The sequence below is a fragment of the Emys orbicularis genome, chromosome 2 (genome assembly GCF_028017835.1).
Source record: "Emys orbicularis isolate rEmyOrb1 chromosome 2, rEmyOrb1.hap1, whole genome shotgun sequence".
NCBI lineage: Eukaryota > Metazoa > Chordata > Testudines > Emydidae > Emys > Emys orbicularis.
Genome location: NC_088684.1, coordinates 202,745,531 through 202,770,586, shown reverse-complemented (window position 1 = coordinate 202,770,586; position 25,056 = coordinate 202,745,531). Strand labels below are relative to the sequence as shown.

At 42.1% G+C, this 25,056-nt stretch overlaps 1 protein-coding gene across 1 annotated transcript in view; it reads right to left on the bottom strand.

The window, feature by feature from the left end:
* VPS41 (VPS41 subunit of HOPS complex) overlaps positions 1-25,056 on the bottom strand; it is a 159,435-nt gene that overhangs the window by 88,048 nt on the left and 46,331 nt on the right. Inside the window, exons 5-7 of the mRNA XM_065398728.1 lie at positions 16,541-16,615; positions 1,920-1,982; positions 1,044-1,109 (exon numbers count right to left, since the gene is read on the bottom strand). Of these exons, the coding sequence (XP_065254800.1) occupies positions 1,044-1,109; positions 1,920-1,982; positions 16,541-16,615 (204 nt within the window). The remainder of the gene's footprint in view (positions 1-1,043; positions 1,110-1,919; positions 1,983-16,540; positions 16,616-25,056) is intronic.

The window sequence follows — 25,056 nt, the reverse complement described above, 5'->3', positions numbered from 1 at the left end:
TTCGGGTTGCAGTGCTAGGTTAGAGGGTGCTGTTTGGGAACCACTAATCTTAAAGCTGGCTTAATCATTCACATCATAGCTATTTTATTTATTTTAAATAATGAGTAATAGTAATAAATTGTACTGCTGATGGAAAAGAGGTTATTAGCGGCACTAAAATTGCTGTGTCATCTGGCAAGGCAGATACAGTTTGATTCATCAAACTGTAAATGTTCATTTTTAATTCAAAAGAAAGGGTCACAATAAATGGCTACATGAACGTAACTAATCATCATGTTGCACTGTTTTAATATTTTTTTCCTGATATGAATGATATAGGGTCAATTCTGGAATTTATGGACAATGATTTGGTAGGTGAGGAATGAAACATCTTAGTATTAACTTTAGAAAGACCAAATTGCCTGGAACCAAGGGGTACAAAAGAGACAAAAAAGTCCATCCTTGACACACAAAGAAGTTTAAAACTAAGGGGCCTAAATTCTCTCTCACAAGTGATTACGTACTCCATTAAAGCACAAAAATGAAAACCCAAGACTGACTTAAAGGACAAATGTACTATGACCCAGTTTGGCATACGTTGTTTTTATTCATACAGGAAAGGAACAGAGCCAGAAAATAATATATACCACAGAAGATAACACTATGAGCCAAATTCTGTTTTCATGTCAAAGGGTTGGAGGTATGAAGAGAAATTGGCCCATGAAGTCCAATTATTCTCATCAACATTTTGTCAGAACACAAAACTATTTTTATTATTATTTGTCTTAGTCCTGGTTTTTAAATCATTAAAGTGTCCTTCATATTTAAAAAAGAAGTGCTAATTTTTCCCTCCAAGGCTTAACCTTATGTATTTTTGTTTTGTTTTTCTGAAAGAATGGATAAAGAGAAGGAAAAAATTGCTTCTCTCTTCCAGGTTTTCAAATCGATACATTTAGTAATTTTTTAAATATATTTATATATATTTATTTTAACAGAGGAATCCATAAATGTAAGAGGAAGGGAAGAGAAGATGTAAAGTCATCTATAATATTGAGATAGCTTACCTTTTTTCCTCCCGTTACAAACTGTTTGCAGTGGGATCTTACAAACTGAGGGTGGACAGCAACAATCTGTGTTTAAAGTGGGAGAAAAAGTATAATTGTTGAAGTATTTGTTTATCTGTTAAATTGCGACATTGATGCTGTATCAACTGTCACACTATGCAACTTTCGCCCATTATGGACTGTTACAGCTGTACCTCTTTTACTAGGTAGAGAGATGAAAAATGGATTTGCATTAAGATGCCATGGAAGCTCCCAAATGGCCAAAACTCAGTTTTGCTGGAAAAATGTTATCACGGTTCTCTTCCATAAAACAAACTCTTACACCAAAAGAACTGCCCTCTTTCCCGCCAAGAAAAAGCCACCTGGTTCTTCACGCAACCCTACTGTTGCTGTTCTCTGACAGCCAATTTGTCTATGATACGAGGAGCATAACTGAGGTTTTCCCTTACTACAGAGGGCATCATCATTGGGACACCATCACCCACCACTTGATCCCAGGATAGATTTAAGATCCTAATCAATTCAAAAATATTGACCTAGCACTTATCAGAACCATCAAAATTTATAATCGCAGATCTACACAGAGAGGAATAGGTTAAGACAGGAAACAACTGAAACCTGACAATTTCCCCCTCACGCTTTGCTTTTTGTATTTTAAAAAAGTCAATAATACTCTAGACTGTACAAAATCTAGATCAGCTTTTCCCCAACCTAACCAGCTCAAAAGCTTTTGGACTGGGACAGATGACTATTTTCTAGCGATTTAAATAACATTAAGGCAAAGAACTAGTATTTTTTAAGCAACAGAATCAGTGTGACCCTTATTTTATTAAAAGCACCAATAATGTACTTGTTAAGGATTAAATAAGTACTTACTTTAATAGGACAGTCAAATGTTTCATGAAATTCTTCTCCTGAATACAATCCAAATACCTGCACCTAAAGAGACAGTTAAAATCAAATCACGTAATAATCACTCTGACAAACACTGAGAGGTGAATGAAAACGCTAATGCCTAACATGATTAAAACAATGCAGTACACTTAACAATTCAGAATTATCTGAAACTTCCTTGGATTCCATTAAGGTCTCCTATGAAACTAAACAGTACCAGAGTGCTTCTTTGCAATTAGGTTTTACAAGCACCACAAGAAATAAGAGTTCTTTTTGCTTTAGGCTGATCACTTCTGTTAAAACAGATACTAATTTAATAGATATGAAAAGCATTCACATATTCTTCATAAAACTCAATGGAACATATATTAAAAGCTTTTTTTTTTTCTGAAAAGCTAAGTGCCTTTTTTTTTTTTAAAGGTTAATACAGTTCAGCTTCAGAGATGCTTCTTAGAATGCTTCAAGTCTCCAAAAATCTCCTCTGGACTATAAAGCAAAACTAGCATGAAATCTAAGGCCTAGTGTACACGATAGAGTTAGGTTGACATACGGCAACTTACGTCAACCTAACTCTGTAAGCGTATACACTACAATGTTGCTGCACACTACACCAACCTAATAACTCCACATCTGCAAGAGGCATAGCACTTAGGTCGATGTAGTTAGGTCAACACAGTGCCTGTGTAGACACTGCATTGCTTACATTGACTGCTGCGGCCTTTAACAGCCCGAGCTGTCAGCTCTGCCATCCTGGACAGCCCGGCTCTGGCGGTCATCCTGGGGCGACAGCTCCAGTGGTCAGTTCTGGGTGGCAGGGCTCCAGTTGAGAGCTTGGGCTGTCAGCCCCCAAAATGCCCCACTTAAGTTGGTGGAAGTGCTCCTGGTGAGGACGCGCACCACCAGCAGGAGGAGGGTAGTGTGAACACGAACAGCCGATTTAATTACTGTGGTGGCTGTAGGTCAACCAAACTTAAGTCAACTTAATTGTGTAGTGTAGACATGCCCTAAACACCACAATTTTAATGGCCTTTCCTAAAAGCATCCAGCAGTACTATGTTTTTTCTCCTTACACTTAGGAATTCCTTCTGTGAAAAGGTCCCTCTCCTCTTCTAGTGAGTTGAAGTAACTGTTGGTAAATGCTATTTAATAGTCACCTCTGCAGTTGCAACTATATACAATAATGTTCTCCTTCAATCAGAGCCAAGCACACTACATACAGCTACAGCAAACAAAACTATATTAATGACAGTAAAAATGTTTAATAGGTTTTAAGAACAGAAACATGTTTTCTTTTCTTTAAAGAATAGATGAGAATAATCGAAGCCATGAATGCAACAGAAATTATTTTTGCAATGAAGATAAATCTTCTATCTAAATAATGGTGTCAATGATCATGTGAAGGAAAGGTGAAAAATATTCCTGGAGAAATGTGGATAAAGACAACACAAAATGGTATGAATGGAAAATGAAAACATTATCTTAAGTCCTTGTAAGTGGTACTACCCCGGCCTGGCTAGAGAAAGAGGAGAAGGGTGCACATGTACTTGGGGATACTTATTTCGGCTCTGTAGATTTGGGGCCAGAAGCTGTAACAGACTCTCCTCCCTGCTTATAGCAAGCATCATACACACTTGAGACCCCCATACATTTCAAGTGGAGGGATGAAGGAGATGCTCAGGACACATATGCCAACAACAGAATGAGTCTTTGAGCCCTCCAGTAAAAATATATTTACCAGTCTGTTCAAGAGATGCTCTTCTGGACCATGGCATTTTCTTATACACTGTTTGGGCTAATTAACTTAGTCCAAGTTTATTTAGCTTAGGGTGTGGTTATCTTGTAAACAAGGAGCAAACAACAGTAATATTTAACAATCACTGTGTAGGCAAATGAGCAGCAACAGTGTACATACAGACTTGGACATCAGACCCTAGTTTTCCAAGACACACAACCCTATCAACAGATTTTATTCTGCATGTTCAAGGAAATGGACTCAATTATCTCACTGGCTTTTTCATTTCTGTCTTTTATGACTGTAGTTGCCCCTTAGGAACCTTTCAGAAAAAAGTAACAGGATCTTCAGAATAAAGCTGGACAGCCATCAGTGACGAGCCAAAGGAACTTCAGTTCCGTATGTCTCCAGGAATATCTACTCATGCTACGAGACAACACTGGTCTACACTAGGCTTTTTTGTCGAATTTAGCGCCGTTACATCGAATTAACCCTGCACCCGTCCACACCACGAAGCTATTTAGTTCGACATAGAGCTCTCTTAAATTCGACTTCTGTACTCCTCCCCAACGAGAGGAGTAGCGCTAAATTCGAAATGGCCATATCGAATTAGGCTAGGTGTGGATGGAAATCGACGGTAATAGCTCCGGGAGCTATCCCAAAGTGCACCACTCTGTTGACGCTCTGGACAGCAGTCCGAGCTCGGATGCTCTGACCAGCCACACAGGAAAAGCCCCGGGAAAATTTGAATTCCTTTTCCTGTCTGGGCAGTTTGAATCTCAGTTCCTGTTTGGACATCGTGGCGAGCTCAGCAGCACTGGCAACGATGCAGAGCTCTCCAGCAGAGATGGCCGTGCAATCTAATAGAAGGAGGGCCCCAGCATGGACTGATAGGGAAGTCTTGGATCTTATCGCTGTGTGGGGCGATGAGTCCGTGCTTTCAGAGCTGCGCTCCAAAAGACGGAATGCAAAGATCTATGAGAAGATCTCTAAAGCCATGGCAGAGAGAGGATACAGCCGGGATGCAACGCAGTGCCGCGTGAAAATCAAGGAGCTGAGACAAGGCTACCAAAAAACCAAACAGGCAAACGGACGCTCCGGATCCCATCCCCACACATCCCGTTTCTACGAGGCACTGCATTCCATCCTAGGTGCGTCCGCCACCACTACCCCACCACTGACCGTGGACTCTGAGGATGGGATATTGTCCGGGGCAGGTTCCTCGTCGGACATGTTAGCGGACGGGGAAGATGAAGAAGGAGATGAGGAGGACGAGGCAGTCGACAGCGCTGGCACCGCTGATTTCCCCGACAGCCAGGAGCTCTTCATCACCCTTACCGAGATCCCCTACCAACCGTCCCCATCCCTTACCCCGGAGACAGAATCAGGGGAAGGATCAAGCAGTAAGTGCTTTAAATATCTAAACATTTATTTTTACAGGAACTGAAATATTTATAATATTAACAATGGCTTTTTCCTAAAGTGCTTAAACATGTAAACAATAATCTGCAAAAAAAACTGGAATATTTACAATAGTAACAAAGGGTTTTTCATGATTTGTCTGCCTTAGGCTCTTCACAATTTAGTCCCAAGTATTTAAAATTTTTTTTACAATGTCCGGTAAGTCATGATTCTGCTGCCCAAGACGCTCCACTCTTCAGTCCCAGTGCACCTACGCGAAAATCCGGTCAATATGGCCGGGGATAGAGGCAAAATCCTCATAGGAGAACTCCTCGTAGGTCTCATGAAGGTACATTTCCACCCTGTTCATCAGGTTCCTGGGTAGGGCGATCTTATTGGGCCCTCCGTGGTAGGACACGTTTCCGCGCCACGACACCATCAGGTACTCTGGTATCATTGCCCTGCAGAGCATGGCGGCAAACGGCCCTGGTTTCTGAAGGCTTTCTCGAAGCATCCTTTCCCTCTGGGATTCCGAGATCCTCAGCAGGGTGATGTCGCTCATGACGCCCTGCTTTGAATTAGGGAGGGGAATGTTAGTATTGGGACTGCTTTACAGCCATGCGGTGGAGGGAGAGGGGCAGCATACAGGGATCTTTCCCTGGGACAGCCGCGAGGGGGTGGGACAGGGGCATAGTTCATGCTGTCCTGATTGCTGGCAGCAGAGACTGGCATTGCTTTCAATGTGAAAGGAGGCCAGTGCTACTAGTACAGTGTTAAGCAGCCAGAAGTCTACGGCTTACCATGATTGCACGCTACAGAAGTTCAGGTGTCCTGCCACGCTTCTCAGATAACTGCAAGACCACTGCAAGACCCCAGGCACTGAAGGCGAGGGCCGAAAATTCGACCTTGTCCTGAGTGCGCATGTGAGAGGTGCAGTGCATGGTCTTGTTCACAGAGAAAGACTAGGTTCTTTGTACACAACTTCATTTATCTGTCTCAGGAATTCACTCCATTTTTCCCATTCACACAGACACATCTGCGACTGTCTCCCAACCCAGCCTGTCAGCACACTCCCAGAGGCTAGCGCAGATTAGGAGGAGGAAGAAGACGACGCGGGAGGACATGTTCTCAGAACTAATGAGCTGCTCCCGAGCCCAGGCAGCCCAGCAGACACAGTGGAGGGAGAACTTGTCACAAATGCACCGAGCAGTCATGGAACGGGAGGAGAGGTGGCGTCAGGAGGACCAGCAGGCTACTGAAAAGCTGCTTGGACTAATGAGGGAGCAAACGGACACGCTCCGGTGCCTTGTGGATGTTCTGCAAGACCGGAGGCAGGAGGACAGAGCCCCGCTGCAGTCTCTCTCTAACCGTCCTCCCCCGCCACCAAGTCCCACACCCCCCTCACCCAAAGTACAAAGAAGGAGGGGCGGCAAGGGCCGTTAAAACTTTCAGTCAACCCCTGCAGACTGCTCTAGCACTAGAAGGCTCTCATTCCCCAAAATTTCAAAAGTCCTTTCCTACACACCTCACAGAAGCCCCCGTGCAAGTTTCAATCCCCACGTTTCCTGTCTGGTTCATAATAAAATATTCGTTTCTGTTAATTACTGTTTCCATGATTTTCTTTTGGAGGACAGTCTGTCTGAAGGAGGGGAAGGGGCTTGGTAATTGGACAGGACAGTCACCTTTACCAGGGTACAGAGGTGGGGTAAGGTCCAGCATCAGGACACATACCCAGTGCAGTGACTAGTGACCCTGGTCAATCTGGGAGGTGGTTTTCATGTTCTGGGGCGGGGGGTTGCTCTGTGACTTTGTGGCGGGGGAGGGCAGTTACAGATCAAATGCATCACAGAGCCGCGCAGCAGGGGAGCTGTAACCCTCCTCCCCCTGCCAGACAGTCACATAGCCGACACATACACGCTGTCCCGCCCAGGAGGGCTGGCAGGCTCTGTTGAAACAACCAGTCCACCACTGCGGAACCTGTCATTCCTGGAGTTTAGAAGCATCATTTGCATCACAACACTAAACCCGCACCCCGCCACAGTCTGCGTCCCAGGTTTAAAACATTCCCGCGAAAACAGTAATAAAGACAACGGTGTTCATTAACAAAACAGAACAGATTTTATTTTTTGGGAAGGGGGTGAAGGGGGTATGTAACTGCAGAGGATAGTCAATGGTAACTGGGTAAAGAAACGGTGGCAAGTTCAGCTTCTGTGTCCACAAACTTAAAATTCACTGGTGACCCTGCTCAGTCAGGAACCTAGCTTTCAAAGCCTCCCAGATGCACAGTGCGTCCCCCACCTCTGTACCCTGGTAAAGGTGACTGTCCTGTCCAATTACCAAGCCCCTTCCCCTCCTTCAGACAGACTGTCCTCCAAAAGAAAATCATGGAAACAGTAATTAACAGAAACGAATATTTTATTATGAACCAGACAGGAAACGTGGGGATTGTAGAAGAGTGTAGGAAAGGACTCTTCTAATCTCCCGGCTGTCTGGCTGGGAGTAATCAGCAGCCAGGTGATTTGCCTCAACCTCCCACCCCGCCATAAAGGTCTCCCCCTTGCTCTCACAGAGATTGTGGAGCACACAGCAAGCTGCTATAACAATGGGGATATTGGTTTCGCTGAGATCACAGCGAGTCAGTAAGCTTCTCCATCTCCCCTTGAGACGTCCAAAAGCACACTCCACCACCATTCTGCACTTGCTCAGCCGGTAGTTGAACAGTTCTTTTTCTGTGTCCAGGGCGCCAGTATAGGGCTTCATGAGCCAGGGCATTAGCGGGTATGCTGGGTCCCCGAGGATCACTGTAGGCATCTCCACATCCCCAAGAGTTATTTTGTGGTCCGGGAAGTAAATACCTTCCTGCAGCCGTCTAAACAGAACAGAGTTCCTGAACACGCGAGCGTCATGAACCTTGCCCGGCCATCAAACGTTGATGTTAGTAAAACGTCCCTTATGGTCCACCAGTGCTTGCAGCACCATCGAAAAGTAGCCCTTTCGGTTGATGTACTGGCTGGCCTGGTGGTCCGGTCCCAGGATAGGGATGTGAGTCCCATCTATAGCCCCACCACAGTTTGGGAATCCCATCGCGGCGAAGCCATCTATGATGGCCTGCGCGTTTCCCAGGGTCACTACCTTTGACAGCAGTACCTTCACGATTGCCTTGGCTACTTGCATGACAACAACCCCCACGGTAGATTTGCCCACGCCAAACTGGTTCGCGACTGACCGGTAGCTGTCCGGCGTTGCAAGCTTCCAGAGGGCTATGGCCACTCGCTTCTGGACAGTCAGGGCTGCTCGCATCCGGGTGTCATTGCGCTTCAGGGCAGGGGACAGCAACTCACAAAGTTCAAGGAAAGTCCCCTTCCGCATGCGAAAGTTTCGCAGCCACTGGGATTCATCCCAGACCTGAAGCACTATGCGGTCCCACCAGTCCGTGCTTGTTTCACAGGCCCAGAATCGCCGTTCCACAGTATCCACAAGACCCATTGCCACCGTGATGTCCTCGGCACTGGGTGTCGTGGTTTCAGACAGGCGTGTGCTACTCTCGGAGTTCCGGTCCTCACCCCGCTGCCGTAGCCTCCTCGCCTCATTTCTCTCTATCTGCCTCTGGGAAAGGTCGATGATGAGCTGCGATGCGTTGACAACGGCCACAACTGCAGCGATGGTCGCAGCGGGATCCATGCTCGCAGTGCTGTGGCGTCCGCGCTGTCACTGAACAGAAAAGTGCGCGAACTGATTTCCCGCCGGCGCTTTCAGGGAGGGAGGGAGGGAGGGAGGGCGGTAGTGACGGACGGATGAGGACAGTTCCCCAGAAGCACCCTCGACAAATTTTTTTACCCAGAAGGCAATGGCGGCTCGACCCAGAATTCCAATGGGCAGCGGGGACTGCGGGAACTGTGGGATAGCTGCCCACAGTGCACCGCTTCCAATGTCGACGCTTGCCCCGTTAGTGTGGACTGACAAAGTCGAATTACTGTCCTTAGTGTGGACACACACGTTCGACTTTGTAATATCGATTCCACATATTCGATTTAACTAAAATCGAACTACTCTCGTAGTGTAGACATACTCTAAGAGCTAGAGTTGTGATTCCCCCGCTCCTGTACACACACTTGAGCTAGCTCTCATCAAGACAGCATGAATATAAATAAACAGCACAGCTACGATAGCACAGTCAGCAGCAGCAGAGGCATGGCTGAGCCATGCAGAGTACATACCCACCGATTTCAGGGGAGGTTGTACTTGACACAGCTCAGTTGTGCCTGTGCTCTGCTACCGCGGCTATGCTGCTATTTATACTTGCACTAGCTCAATGAGAGCTAGCGTAAGCATATGTACACGAGCAGGGGAATCACACCCCTCGCTTGTAGTGCAAACATAGCCTTAAAGAGTGTTTTACATACTAACTGGGGCCAAGATACTGCTCCGGAGGCTTGGACGTTATTTGGAGACAGAGAGAAGCACCATAAGTCTGCGATGATGGAAGTCAGCCAGTGAACTGTACAGACCAGTGGTGCCCAAACTTTTCCTGTTACGCTCCCCCTCACCAGTGTCTACGCCCTCAATCCATTACTGTATAGCCAAGGCTTCCTCAGCAGAGGAGCTTGGGCTGAAGGCAGAGCTGGAGATGGAGAGGGAATGATGGCAGAGCTGGCCTGGGGGCGGAGCAGAGGGCAGAGTGGAGCTGAGGCTAGGGCCAGAGCTGGGATGGGGACAGAGCGGGGTTGTGGTTGGGCGCAGAGCAGGACTGGGTGGCGCTCCCTCCCACCCCCTGTGGGGGCTGGCCTGGGCCCTGCTGCGCAACCCTCCCCCTTCCCCCCGAACATTCCTCCATGCCCCCTAGGGGATGTGCCCGACAGTTTGGGGGCCACTGGTAGAGACGAATGGGTGATATTCAAATTGAGATTGACTCTACACCTACAATAATCTTTGGGGATGGAGGTTATTTTGGGGGTGGGGAGGGTATTTTTGGTCAATTGGCATAGCACCTCAGATTCAACAGAATAAACAAAATAACACTGGTCTACAATTTTTCAGAAGTCGTCTGCTTCAGAGATAAAATGTGCTATTTATTATGTATTCTGATGTGCTGAATTCAAATATGACAATTAAAACAACTGATTGGCTACTGTTTCTAAGATATTTAAGTTTTTACATTTTATGTCTATGTATATTGTGTAGATAGTAGAGTTTTAATCATAAATTGTAAACCTAGGTCTTTTCATGTGTTTATGGTTGCTTTACATGATAATATTTCACCTGTCCTGTTTATGTAACACTTTAAAAATCAGCAAAAGGGTTATATAAATAAAATTTATTATGAAACAAAAGGCAAAAAACTATTATGTACATAGTTTAGTCCTATTCAGTGTCTACTCAGCGCTTCTTGGCTTGTCTCTTGTATTCATTAAATGGAGCATCTCTTGTCACTGTCCAGCAATAGTCTGCAAGCATTGATGGGCTCCATTTGCCCTGATAGCGTTTCTCCATTGTTGCAATGTCCTGGTGAAAGCGCTCGCCGTGCTCGTCGCTCACTGCTCCGCAGTTCGGTGGAAAAAAGTCTAGATGAGAGTGCAAAAAATGTATCTTTAGTGACATGTTGCAACCAAGGCTTTTGTATGCCTTGAGGAGGTTTTCCACCAACAACCTGTAGTTGTCTGCCTTGTTGTTTCCGAGAAAATTTATTGCCACTAACTGGAAGGCTTTCCATGCCGTCTTTTCCTTGCCACGCAGTGCATGGTCAAATGCATCATCTTGAAGAAGTTCACGAATCTGAGGACCAACAAAGACACCTTCCTTTATCTTAGCTTCACTTAACCTTGGAAATTTTCCAAGGAGGTACTTGAAAGCTGCTTGTGTTTTGTCAATGGCCTTGACAAAGTTCTTCATCAGACCCAGCTTGATGTGTAAGGGTGGTAACAAAATCTTCCTTGATTCAACAAGTGGTGGATGCTGAACACTTTTCCTCCCAGGCTCCAATGACTGTCGGAGTGGCCAATCTTTCTTGATGTAGTGGGAATCTCTTGCACCACTATCCCATTCGCAGAGAAAACAGCAGTACTTTGTGTATCCAGTCTGCAGACCAAGCAAGAGAGCAACAACCTTCAAATCACCACAAAGCTGCCACTGATGTTGGTCATAGTTTATGCACCTCAAAAGTTGTTTCATGTTGTCATAGGTTTCCTTCATATGGACTGCATGACCAACTGGAATTGATGGCAAAACATTGCCATTATGCAGTAAAACAGCTTTAAGACTCGTCTTCGATGAATCAATGAACAGTCTCCACTCATCTGGATCGTGAACGATGTTGAGGGCTGCCATCACACCCTGGATGTTGTTGCAGGCTACAAGATCACCTTCCATGAAGAAGAATGGGACAAGATCCTTTTGACGGTCACGGAACATGGAAACCCTAACATCACCTGCCAGGAGATTCCACTGTTGTAGTCTGGAGCCCAACAGCTCTGCCTTACTCTTGGGTAGTTCCAAATCCCTGACAAGGTCATTCAGTTCACCTTGTGTTATGAGGTGTGGTTCAGAGGAGGAGGATGGGAGAAAATGTGGGTCCTGTGACACTGATGGTTCAGGACCAGAAGTTTCATCCTCTTCCTCTTCCTCGTCTGACTCAAGTGAGAATGATTCTGGTGCATCAGGAACCGGCAGTCCTTCTCCGTGGGGTACTGGGCATATAGCTGATGGAATGTTTGGATAATGCACAGTCCACTTTTTCTTCTTTGACACACCTTTCCCAACTGGTGGCACCATGCAGAAGTAACAATTGCTGGTATGATCTGTTGGCTCTCTCCAAATCATTGGCACTGCAAAAGGCATAGATTTCCTTTTCCTGTTCAACCACTGGCGAAGATTTGTTGCACAAGAGTTGCAGCATATGTGTGGGGCCCACCTCCTGTCCTGATCTCCAATTTTGCAGCCAAAATAAAGGTGATAGGCTTTCTTAACCATAGTGGTTCTACTGCGCTTTTGTGATGCAAAAGTCACTTCACCACAAACATAGCAGAAGTTATCTGCACTGTTCACACAAGTACGAGGCATCTCTGCTCACTTTGGCTAAACAGAAATGTGTCCCTTTGCAAAATCAAACACTGACAAATAAGAGAGCACGACACTGTATGATTTCTAGAGCTGATATAGGGCAATTTGTTCAGCAGAGAGATGTAAGCTTCGTTATGATTGCATCATCCATGACTTCTAGGAATAACATGATGCAATTCACATCATGTATGACGCAATACCAGCTTCAGATTGCATCATTCATTGTTTTGCCTAAAAAGCAAGTACTGTCCAAACCCAGTCATAGATTTATTCATAGATCCAGTCAAAGATGTATTTTAGTCATTTCTGGTTTAAATTGAGATCCCTTCCCTTCCCTTTATAACTCACTTATCCTCCGCCATTCCCAAGGCAAGGGTCGTATATACTGACCCAATAGCATATCTTGAAAACTAGAGCCAATCAACAATTTTAAGTATCATTTTCGTTCTCAGTGACCCAGAATTAGTAAAGTTTGACTACATTTATTTCAGAAGCATTTTGGCTGTAGAGCAGTGTAATCAGATGCAGGCAGAGGAAGGGAAGGAGACCAAGGAGAAGGGAGGAAAAATAAGAGGTTAAAACATAAGAATCTCTTACCCATCTGACAAATCAGCCTGTATATTTCTTTAAAAAAGAACCACACACCACGCTTCTTAAATGAATTAAAACCGAATAACCAAAATTAACATCAGCAGTAGCTGCTAGAATTATAACAGCTCCAATAAATATGTAGCACTGTGTGCCCATGCACACAGTGATACATGTTTTCAACATTTATATTTTTTCAGAATTTGGAAGTAAAATGGATCCAGTCAACTAAAGGGAAAATAACCCCACATTATAAAACGTATATTATGTTTACTCAGGGGACCCTACAGATTAGTTTATTACTCCTTAATGTCTTTTATTCTACAAAGAGAAAGTGATTCTTTTCAAATTACAAAGCTATATTGGATTTATCCAGTTCTACCTTCTGTCTCCACTCAGTTTATCACATTTTTAGGTAGTCTAAAAGGCATCCCACAATGGGAGACCATTATGTTTCACAAAGCCTCTGTATCTGATTTTATAGACACACAGTATCTCTATATCTGATTTTAGACTCACTTTCTGGGACTTAAGTATCCCAATACATGGTCCCTTATACTTAAATGGGTAAAAAGGACTGGATTGGCAATACTGAACAACTACATCTGGAAGGACTGGATTGACAATCCAGTGCTTCCAGATGTAGTTGTTCAGTTGGTTTATGTCTGGGTTTCAAGTCTGAGACTCTACCTCTAGAATGCTCACTGATACCAGGTCAGGTGGGCCTGGAAATATTTCATTGCTCTCCTCTGACTTCTATGACTAACTCAGGGCCAGCGCCCTTCCTCAGTCACAAAGGCTGGCCCAATGCCAGGTTGAGGGTGGGAGAAGTAAAGAAGGAAAAATGGTGAAGAAAAATAAAGTATATAATTTAGAGGAATACAGAAGCGACAGAGCAGCTCATCTCAGTCTTCCCTCAGAAAATGAATCATACTCCTCTACTCTATGCAGATTGACTCATATCTGGGGAAAATACATTCTTCACCTTATGCAAAATCTTTACCAGGGACTGCCTATAAGACTATACCTGTTCGTTAATTAATAAAGAATACTTGAGGCACTGTAGCTGGTTCAAAATCTAGAGAGATTCTGTAGCTGGTTCAAAATCCATAGAGATTGTTCTTTGTTGCATTTTCTTTTATAGCTGAAGCTGATTCAACAGAATCAAATTTTTTGGTAAATATGTTTATTGACTTTATCATCTGCATATATGTTTTGTACCTACAAAATTAGCAGTCGGGAGGAGATGGAGCTCTATAAGTACTTTCTAGCCAGGTCTCCTGTAAAGGTTGGTGCTATGGGAAACTAGCTGAAGTTTGGCTGACTGAGGAAACTAAGACTCAGGAAAACTAAGATGAATTTCCAGTTCTGCTACAGACTTCTTATGTGTCCTTGGGCAAGTCACTTTCTCTGTGCCTCAGTTCCCCATATGTGAAATAGAGAAAACAATGATAATAATTATTGTTAATTGTTATTGGGATAGTGCATAGGAGCCCCAGCGATGGACCAGGCTTCCATTATGACAAGCATTGTACAAACAAGTAACAAAAAGAAACACCTTGCCTCAAAAAGCTTATTATCTAAGTAAAAGACAAGGCGGACACCCCTTTGTCTGTCTTGTCTACTTAGCTATGATCCTGTAAACACTGTAAAATTTTGCACAGTGATAGTCATCCCATTGAAGTTAATGAAACAACTCGTAGTGTGTAAAGTTAAGCATGTGTCTAAGCCTTTGTAGGATCAGGAACTTAGATAGCAAAGCCTTCTGGGGAGGGACTATTTTCTGCTACATGTATGAACAGCACCTATCTTTGGTTGAGGATTCTAAAAGCTACTGTCATAAAAATAAAATATTAATAATAGTTGTAGTTGTATTTTTCATACTGCCCCACTGCTGAGGGACAAGAGTAGTAAGTAAAATGGTGAAAAAGAGGCAAAGCAAGTTGCATAGATTGTCTATGGTTTGATTTATTTTTTTCCTGCGCACATTGCATTATTCACCCTATTGTTCTTTGGATTCCTTTATAGATCAATAACTCTTCTGGGGACAAGCTCAAAAACTTTTGACTTCTGAAGCTTCCTAACCTTGGAAGTCTCCAGATGGACATCTCAATGCTCAATGTGGGGAGATATAATGTTCCTGGTCTTCAAGAAGAAAAGTGCTCAATATAGCACGCATATTTCAACAGTTAACTAGAAATGTGCCAGAAGCAGAACTGGATTGTGAGACAGAGGCTTATACAGTCTTTTATGTATTGCATAATTGTATCTGCGAATGAGCATTTGGAGTCACAGGAACAAAAGCTTGACCTAGATTCCTGGTTAAAACATAATTCATTTTCCAAAGTAATAAACATTTTCTAAATAAAGCCATGTCTTACAATGCACATTAGAAAATAATTATTTACCGAATATTCGGACTATAGTATGTGCATTTCTGCAGATTCCTAAAAAAATTTAATTTATAATTATTGAAATTAATTTAGTGAACCACATTTGTATGATTTGAGGCCGCATTCTGTTATATTCTTATTTCAACTCTAATCCACAGACACATCACAGGAGTCCTTACAAAGGTGTATTATTTTTTCTTTTCAAAAACATTCAAACCCAACAATACTAGTGCAACATATATGATTACCTTTAAACAATTACTGACCCTTCCATTATCTTGCTTAGATTACATCACCCTTGCTGAGTTTCTCACAGGCTGTAAAATTTCACAACCCTTTTGGATAGGCACTAGTATCCCAATTACTGGGTCAAGATACTAACATCAAGATATCTTTGAGAAACACTAGGCTTGGATATATAAACTGGCTCCATGCATGAGAAGCAAAACTCATTTTTTTAAAGTAAATAGAAATTAAATGGGTTTGTTTCCTCTTTTTCCTATCACAAGAGCCAACATTAGTTTTAATTTACTGATCCTTAATGGATCAGTGGATTAGGACCACCAAGCCCCGCCAAATTAGATTAGGGAAAACCATGTTATACTCAGTAAGTGAGACAGATATTAAGAACTGATTTTTAATGCACCGTGTCTACTAGCAGTATTATTTTCAAGAAGTTTAAATACACCATGTGCATTAGAATTTTATCACTGCAAACCAACATTAGAAGAGACTGCCACTGACTTAAAACACCAAAAAAAGAGATTCTTATAAGTGGAAAATCAATCACTAAAACCACTAAATGTCACAGCTCAACATTCCAGGGAAGCAATGATAATTGTTAGTTATACACAGAACGAATGATATATGTCCACAGTCTAGGAAGTAGGTGCCAGGTTTTTAGGACTGTACATATATTGATTTTGCATTTATTTAATGTGGCCATTGTAAGACACTTTATTCTTCTGATAAACTATGATTGCTTATCAAAAGATTCTATAATTCAAGAGAAACATTCATAACGTGTGAAAATGAAAACTAGCAGCCCACAGAAATCATGCCACAAAATCCAATTTTGTGGATTTATAGCAGAAAGGCATTAAACTACTGTCTTGCAGGAGCAGCAGACTAGTCACTGAAGTATAACTGGCACAGCAGTAATGAGTAAGGTGACATGTCCTCCTGCAACAGCTGTTAATCAGCTTAATACCAGTTACATTATTGACATTCTTGTAATTACTTTTCCTAAGGCACATTTGTGCAAAATATATTTGACTTTAATTATGCGTATTCATAGGTGAGCCCAATTCCTGAAATGGAAGATCAAATTACTTCTAACACGGGTATTTACTGCACAGATATCATGCGGACCCAAAGTTTAGTATACAAACACTACTGGTGCCTCTTTAAATATGTAAGTGGTTTAGTTGTACCTTGCCATCTTCCGAGCATATGCCCATATGTTCTCCACTTTCATCCAGGCTGATCTGATTTATCTTCACTGGGCTCTATAAGAAGAACATGTAAACTTTAAAAAAAGTTTTTTGTTTTTTTTTAAACATGTAAACTTTAAGAAAAAGTTGCATCAATGATCAAATACCTTTCTCCCCCCTACCCCTCCCAAGAATTTAAGCAATAAAATCTCTCTAGTGTTTTAGCTACATGAGTTCAAGAAACAATAAAAAGGTCTTTCTATACCAGCGCTAAAATACATCTTAGTTTCTAGCCTTGTGCCTAACCCAGAAACCTGACATTTTTCCTAATTACCTACTGCAGGGACTTGGAGATGTATGTAAAATGCCATACCTGTAAGACTCATAGTTTTGAACCTGTATAACACACTCATTATGAGTCTCTCTTGGCATGGAGCACATTTTTAAGAACACGTTGAAGAATGTTACATCGTAAGACTTTTCAGTTGTTCCAGTTTGGTCCATGGTGATAACAGCAATTATTTTCTCCCTACAAATCTCTGTTCTAACTTTTTTCAGTTCTACCTTTCACATGATCTTCAAAAGAAGGTATTTAAGCAAAACACCACAAAACTACATAACCTAAACCTTGTCATTACCAAATAATTTCGGAAGAGGCCCTCACGATTAAATCATTTATGGTGATTTTATTTTCATGTTATTTGTGATAGAACAAAATGGTTATCTGCAGCCCCTGAGATTACACAGCACCACTTTGTATGTAATTTAAGAGAAGCATCTGCTCTTCCCTTCAGGAGTACTCGTTACATCATTTGAGTACAAATATTTAACACCATACATATGCTCCAGAGTATTTCAATCCAACAAGTAAAAGCACAGCTGACTATACTCAAGTACACCTCTACCCCGATATAACGCGACCTGATATAACATGAATTCGGATATAATGCAGTAAAGCAGTGCTCTGGGGGGGCGAGGCTGCACACTCCAGCAGATCAAAGCAAATTCGATATAACGCGGTTTCACCTTTAACGCGGTAAGATTTTTTGGCTCCCGAGGACAGTGTTATATCGGGGTAGAGGTGTATGTAAAACTTGCTTGTGCACTATGCCAATCACAATCCCATGTACTGCCAAAATTACAAATAAAACAAATGTCTCATTTCTTCTCTTGTCACTTGAGGATCTTCACCTACCATTTTCAAGATCCCTCACACGTTTTAAAAGACTTTGCAAAATTGTCATGAAAATTTAAAATAGCCCAAACACAAAATACACTCACTGAAACACTTACTATAATGCTGAAATTGATGTAAAAATGAATTGTATATTGTACTCACTTGTGAAAAAAAACAACTACCTCTTAGCAGTGTCAACACTAGATAAGGGAACCATCTGCAATTGCACTACCAGGATAGCAGTAATGTAGTGTGTCTAATGCCAGTCATGCTATTTCAGATACAGTGTTGTTGTGTGTCCACACTTGCTGTTATAATTACACTGTCTTATATCACAGTTCCTGGCTCAGCAGTCTACAGGAGATATCTTAAGGACTTCTGGGAGCCTTTGGGAAGCTTAAAGGAATTATGAGGAAAAGGAATCAAACTCTGGGACATTCACTTCACTGCCCCATCCCCAATTCTCCATCATTACCTTGGAAAGCACCTGCACAGAGTATTTCTGGTTAGGTCAGCATTCCTATTGTAGGCTGCTCTAAGTAACCGCCTCAGATTCAATAACTTATCTATCCAGCTATGCATAGGTTGCTGCAAGCCCCTCTGCCTTCTCACTCCTGTGTGCATAGAAGACACGACCTTTGGTTTCATATATGTTCTGCAAAATAATACAGGCAAGTATCCTAATTGCTACATTAATCGCTAACATGGTCATTCAAGGAGAGTCATCTCCACTGTCAGCTCAGTCTCCCAGAAATTTCATCACTATTCTGCATCTGCTGAGTATAGAGTTGAATCAGTATCTCTCCAGATTTATGTACTCTGTGAATGGTTTCATTAAGGGATATGCAATGATTCACAATGGGGATAAACACACCATTAATGTCAATGTTGTCAGGTGAGATCAGAGTCCCTTACTGCCTCAGTTTTCAAAAACTCTCGCATTATGCCCTTTGCCTCCCTACCTTATGTACATGTCCGCCAGCCATTTTGACCTGTGAAGGCCCACATACCCATCTTTGAGGAGAACCCATTTCTATTAATATACAACTGGGCTAGGGATGGGAGGGGATACAGAATGGACACATGGGTTCCATCAACAGCTCCAGCTAAGTTCAAGAATCCCACCTGTTTCAAAACCCTGAATGATCTCTGGCACACTGGCCACCTTGAACACATCCTCCTGCAGCACACAATATATTGCCATGCAAACTTCCACCACATCACTCCCCATGGGCTTCCTAAACCCAAACTAGTGCTCAAATCAATGGGCAACTATTCCAGGGAGCCAACTACCACTGGGCAAACTGATACTCTTTTCCACAGGGAGCTGCGCTCTCACTCTGGTAGATAGCCCCAGCATTCCCGTGCCAACCTCAGCACACAAAAAGAGTCTCCTTTATCGTACATTATGCAGCCAATACCACTCATCGCAGGTCTCGATAACAACTTGGTCCTACCAGTGTTGTTGTGGTCCAGGCCCTAAGCAGTACTCCAGCTGGTGAAAGTTATCCTCAAATATCACACATAGCTAATTGTCCCAGGTGTGGGGAGTGCAGAACCACTGCAGCAATCCTGTCAACTGCTGGCCTTGTTCTCTGGCATCTTCACCAGTAGTGTAGGAACATCCTCTCCTCTCTTAACTCAGCCATGAGACTGCTTTTCTAAACTTCTCTTGCTCAGCTAGCAGCAAGAGGAGAGCAGTCATCTTTTCCTCTGTTTAAAGACAAGGCCTAAGAAATGCCACTTCAGGCCTCCTCCATGTTCTGTGCTACCCAGAAACATCTCTGGCTTTTTGGAAATAGGAATTGAAGATTCAGTCCAGTGTGTTATGAAAGGGGCACATTTTCTGTCCTGAACTGGACCTACTGTTGTTATTGCCACAGCTTTCTTACAAAGAACCTTCAATCCCCTTATTTCTTTGATGTTAGAATACCCACCTTGGCCATTGCCAGGCACCTAGTCATAGCCTAAATTGTAATGAATGAATTCAGCTGTCCCAGTATCCCCTCATCTTTCTACATTGCCAACTTTGCCCGCTTGTCAGTCTCATGACAGCTGCCACCACATGGCCTTCTCTTGGACATGCCACCAACAGATTCAGAGGCATCTGACTGTGAAAACAGCACGTGACTGAACACCACAGTGTGCACAGCACTATTTGTACAGGTATGAATCTTCTCTCCGCAGTGGAGTCCAGAAAACAGATCAGATATGTTACATAAGCAGTGACAAGTGCATTGTGGCAAGGAAACTATTCTCTGCATAGCTGCAGCATCAGCAATTTCCACCCACATGAGCATGGCACTGGTAGAATATGGTACGGTGGAGTATCACACGATAATTAGCTTTGCTCAAAGCAAACTGGTAGCTAAAACACTTGTGACACATTTGGGTGGATGCAAGGCATGCTTTCAAAGGCACGCTTAGAGGGCACCAAATAGAGAGTTAGCAAGCCAAATATCTTTAACGTAAGGGCCTGGTGTGAGTAGAAGTTTGCAAGGTTACTTTGCCAGCATTTGGACTCTTCTTTCACTTAGCAATGTTCTCCACATCTTCACATTTTTACACTGTGCTTTGGAGCCATTAGCATTTTAATATAAAAGTGAGGTTATGGTTAAATATGTTATTGTGTAAAACCAGCATCTTATTACTCAACATGCCTGCTGTGTGTGTGTGTGTGTGTGTCTTTTATTCTCAGTTTGCTTTCATGACAAAAAAGTTATTGTTGTTATTTGCACTACAGAGAGACTACAGCTACAGAAGATCAAAGTGGATGTAATCAAAATCAGATATACTTGCTGCTTGTCAACCAAACTGGCAGCTAAGTTTCAACTGCAAAGACATTATAACTGGCGATGATGCACAAAGGAGAAAGAATGTGGACTGATTTTTTCGAAGATCAAGTTAAATTTGTGGTGCTGGCCACTGGAAAATTCTCCTTACTTGTAATCTCAACAACTGTAATCTGGAGGTCAGTGAGCGGTGATAAACACGGAACCTCAAATTGTTGTATTCTTTTTAAATAGTCATGTTTGACTATTAAATACACTTCGTAAAATAAAGAATTACCAATGAGTTTAAATGAGTTTAAAAAAAATGATATCCTACACAAAACACAAGGAACTTTAGAGTCCAGAACCAAATAATAATCAAGGCTGCAATTGCCAAAGCTGTGTTCTACTTGTCAACCGTCCAAAACTTACCTAGAGTTAACTAGCAATTCTTCAATTCAGACTAGATAGCAAAAGGCTACATATGTTATCTAAACTGATGCACTTCTAAAAGTGACTCCAACTCATCTTTTTTTAAATCAGAAGCCTTATAAACTGTATTAATGTACCAACCAACCAAGGCTCAGTTTGCATTTAGCCATATTCATATTCTGTCAACAGTTTGTAGAGAATGTTGGTTTTTCAGCAAACAAGAAATGCACAAAGAAGTCATACATTTCCCCCCTCTTAGTCCTAAGTTTCTTCATTACATTTTATAGTGGAGTAAAAAAAGTCACATATGTAAAAGACCAGGAAATAAAATAAAAACACTATATGCACATGTCTTTATTTACTCAGCCATCACCATACAGGTACAGCTGCATTCCTTTATTTGTTTAAGCTTGATATCAACTGGTGCATGCAACAGTTTTACTGGTCTGGCATTAGTGACAGGTTTTTAAAGTAGAAAGGGAACAAACTCCCTATACAGAATGTCACTTTTACTCAACATAAAGGTTAAAGAGGAGGAGCTAGTCAATGGTAGGAAATAGACATTTATTCGCTAGCTCATAAAATGTGAAAGAAAGATTAGACTACCCAGTGGAATCTGCGGGTTTTTTTTAAGTGGATGGATTTCAAAGGAGAAGAAAATTAAACTAGTAATCTATGAGCTGCTTCCTATTTTTATAAATCCAAACATTATAAGCAATGGAAGCAAGGTTCAAATCCAAAAATTAGTAATACCAATATTATTCAGTGAATAGTAATGGTGATGCTCGGGCCCTACACCGCAAACATACTGGGCACAATATTTTGAAGTATGACAGATAATAAGTGTTTGCAGAATCAGGTCCTTAGGTTGTAAACTCTTTGGTACAGGAACCATGAAACACCAAGCGTACTTATGGTACTATATAAATGATGTTAAACCAAATATTTAAAAACATGGAACAAAAGCAGTGTGCTTTAACTCTGGCAGGAAGGAGGATCCACTCCAGTTACGAAGGACTCGACTGAAATGATTAACCTCAGAACAAAATCAGAATTTCATAAAGACAGTGTGCTAGTTGCCGTGCAGGAAGGGGAAGTGTCTTCAGCTGAATTTCCATTAGCTGCAGTTTTCTTTCTGATGGAGACATGTTTGGAATGCTGGACAATGTAAGTAAGTTTGACTGTTCAAAATCAATAATGCCAAGCTGACACTATGGAACAAAAAAAATGTTACCTTAATGGGAAAAAAAAAAGTTTAGGGAAAGGGAAAAAAAATCAGTGGGCATCTTCTATATAATGCAGGCTTTTGCAAAACCCTAAATTTGAAGGAAAGGAAGTCAAGTAACTGCCAACAAATGCTCCTCATGTGATAATCAATTACCTAATGTAAAATGCCTGAAATAAACACACTTAGTATGGATTATGTCAGCTCTTCAATTAGGAATAAATTCACGGCCATTCAGAAAGCCTCTTTTAATTGTGTTCTTTGTGGCAACTCCTTCTCCCTTGACACTCATCATCATCCCACCTTATACTATCAGTCCCCCAATGGTGAACCTGAGAAATCAATCTGCTAATGTATAATTTGTAAAGCTCCTCTGACTAACAAATGGATAATTGATTCTTTCACAAATGCTGCATCCCCATGGATATGAAGTGGAATGAATAAAAAACATAAGACTGGCTTTCACTTGAATTCTGTGAGACATGCAATATTTACAAGCAAGAATCTAAACGTTTTAATAGTTGTCTGTGACTTCATGCATTTTAGCCACGGGTAGTGAGCAAGCAATACACACATTATGGGTGTGAAAAGCAATCTAGTGTTCGATCATACTTATGGTAAAGTAAAATGAGCTTTAAGAGGCCCCCATTGATAATACACCAGAGATAAGCAGCATTTCCATTCAATCTTTAAAACGACTTTTCTTAAGCCATTCATAGCTTAACAAAAACACAACCTAACCCAAGGTTCAGTACCATATAAACACTTCCAAAAGAAAAGTATTCATAGTTCTTTCTGCAATGCAAGATGATTATCATTTCTGGGTCCAAGCATCAACTACAGTGCTAGCACAAGACCATTAAACAGGCAAGAAAAACCCCCCCCAAAACTGTCAGTTCCTGTATCCAAAGCCAACCCTCAACTAGTTGCTGAGATTTAATCTTCAAAAACAAAATCAATTTGTCTCCTGCTGGTGCCTTTTGATTATTTTAATAGTTTATATCTGTGCCCATACCATGGCATTAGGATGCATATATAGTACCAAATATGCATACATTTCCTGCAATTCACAGAAATCCTAATTCTCAACCTGGTAACCGCCAGCCCACTTTCACACTGTAAGCTCTTTGGGATAGCAACCATTATTGACTATGTGTTGTAATAGTTTCCAAACTTGGTTGAGGCCTGTAGGCACTAGCACAATGTAAATGATTAATGAGGAATCCCTCCCCCCCACCCCAAAATGCCTCTGTAGTTATGATGCCATCAAGCAAAGGCCTGTCCAGAAATACAAACCTTGTGCACTGTGCAGGATGAAAAAGCTAGCTCTGGCAGGGCATTTCATGGTACTGCCTTGGTTTCCCCATTCATAAAGGAGACTGATATGCACTTCAACTAGTGCATTGTAAAGATTAGTTAGTTCATGCCTGTAAGCAACTTAAACATAAATATGGCTGCGTAAATTCTCTCTACTGGTGCATTTTGACAAAATTACGTAACCTCAACGGGGAGTGACGGAAGGAATTCCATTAAGTCTACCTTGTAGAAAGCTCTCTCCTTTTGGGTGCTTTCCAGGTTGTGAAGTGGTGATGGAGGAGAAAAGGGAGGAAATCTGGACGACTCTCTCACCATTCCAAGAAATAGACCAACCACCCCGTGTGTTAAAGTGAGAAACAATGCTTTCCCCCACCAGATCAGTATTTAATCCCAGAGTTTGGAATGTTGTCAACTATTTCTAAGTAAGTTGAGCTGAACCCAAGGATGTACTCCTACCACCCAAATGTCTTGTACTGAAAAACTTGTGTTAGAAGAAGAAGAAAAATCCAAAGCCATGCATTTTATATACCCACACTGAAGTCTTGATGCACTGGGCTATCTAGAGTAAATCTTACGTAGCTAGAGTGTCATTGACTTCTGTGATTCTGCACAGGAACAAGCAACCACACTAGTGAATCCTGATGCCACGTCAGGGCTTAAGTATAATTTACAGCAAAGGGAGAACCTTGCATTCAATCAATAAATCAATCGATTGATAGAATCTGAGAAACTTCATGCTATGGCATGAACTTTGAAATATGAGGATTACAAATATAAGCAGTTCTTCACTGGTAGAAAATAGTATGTTGAATTTTTCAGATTCAAATTTTAATCTGAAATAAATTTATTAAACCCATATCCAATAATTATTCTAATGAAAAAATTTCATTAATAATTGGTATTAAGGTATTGTAAAAAAATCAGACTATTTGCTCAAGTGCGTTTCTTGTAAAGTTCTTGCATCTTCATTCTCCAAATAAAAACTCAGAAATTGTATTGTGAGAAGGAAAAAAGAGTAGCAATGTTTGGGGCTCTGAATATCTCAATATAAGCCATTATTTCTTCTGCAGGGAGGGGAATTATCTGCAGACAGAGGGAGAAAAAGATCATGAACGTTTGTCTAAATCTAAGAGAGAGGATGAATAGGAAAACGTTTGTCTAAATCTCAGTATGGGTTAGGGGAGAGTGAGACAGACAGAAAAACCTATAGTGATTTCAATATTTTCCATTTCAGTGAATTCCTTAAATTTTGTTTGTCAACGACGGGCACAAAAAAACTATCCAAAGAAAAATTAACAAGGGGTCCCTCTAAATCTGGAGCAGATTTAGATAATCAGTAGGTCTGCCTAGGAATGACAAACAGGGGCGGCTCTATGTTTTGTGCCGCCCTAAGCATGGCAGTCAGGCGGCCTTCAGCAGCATGCCTGCAGGTGGTCCGCGGTTTCGGCGGTGTTTCTGCAGGTGATCTGCCGGTCCCACGGCTTCGGCATACCCGCCGAATAGCCGCCAAAACCGCGGGACCGGCGGACCTCCCGCAGGCACGCCGCCGAAGACGGCCTGACTGCCGCCCTCACAGCGACCGACAGGCCACCCC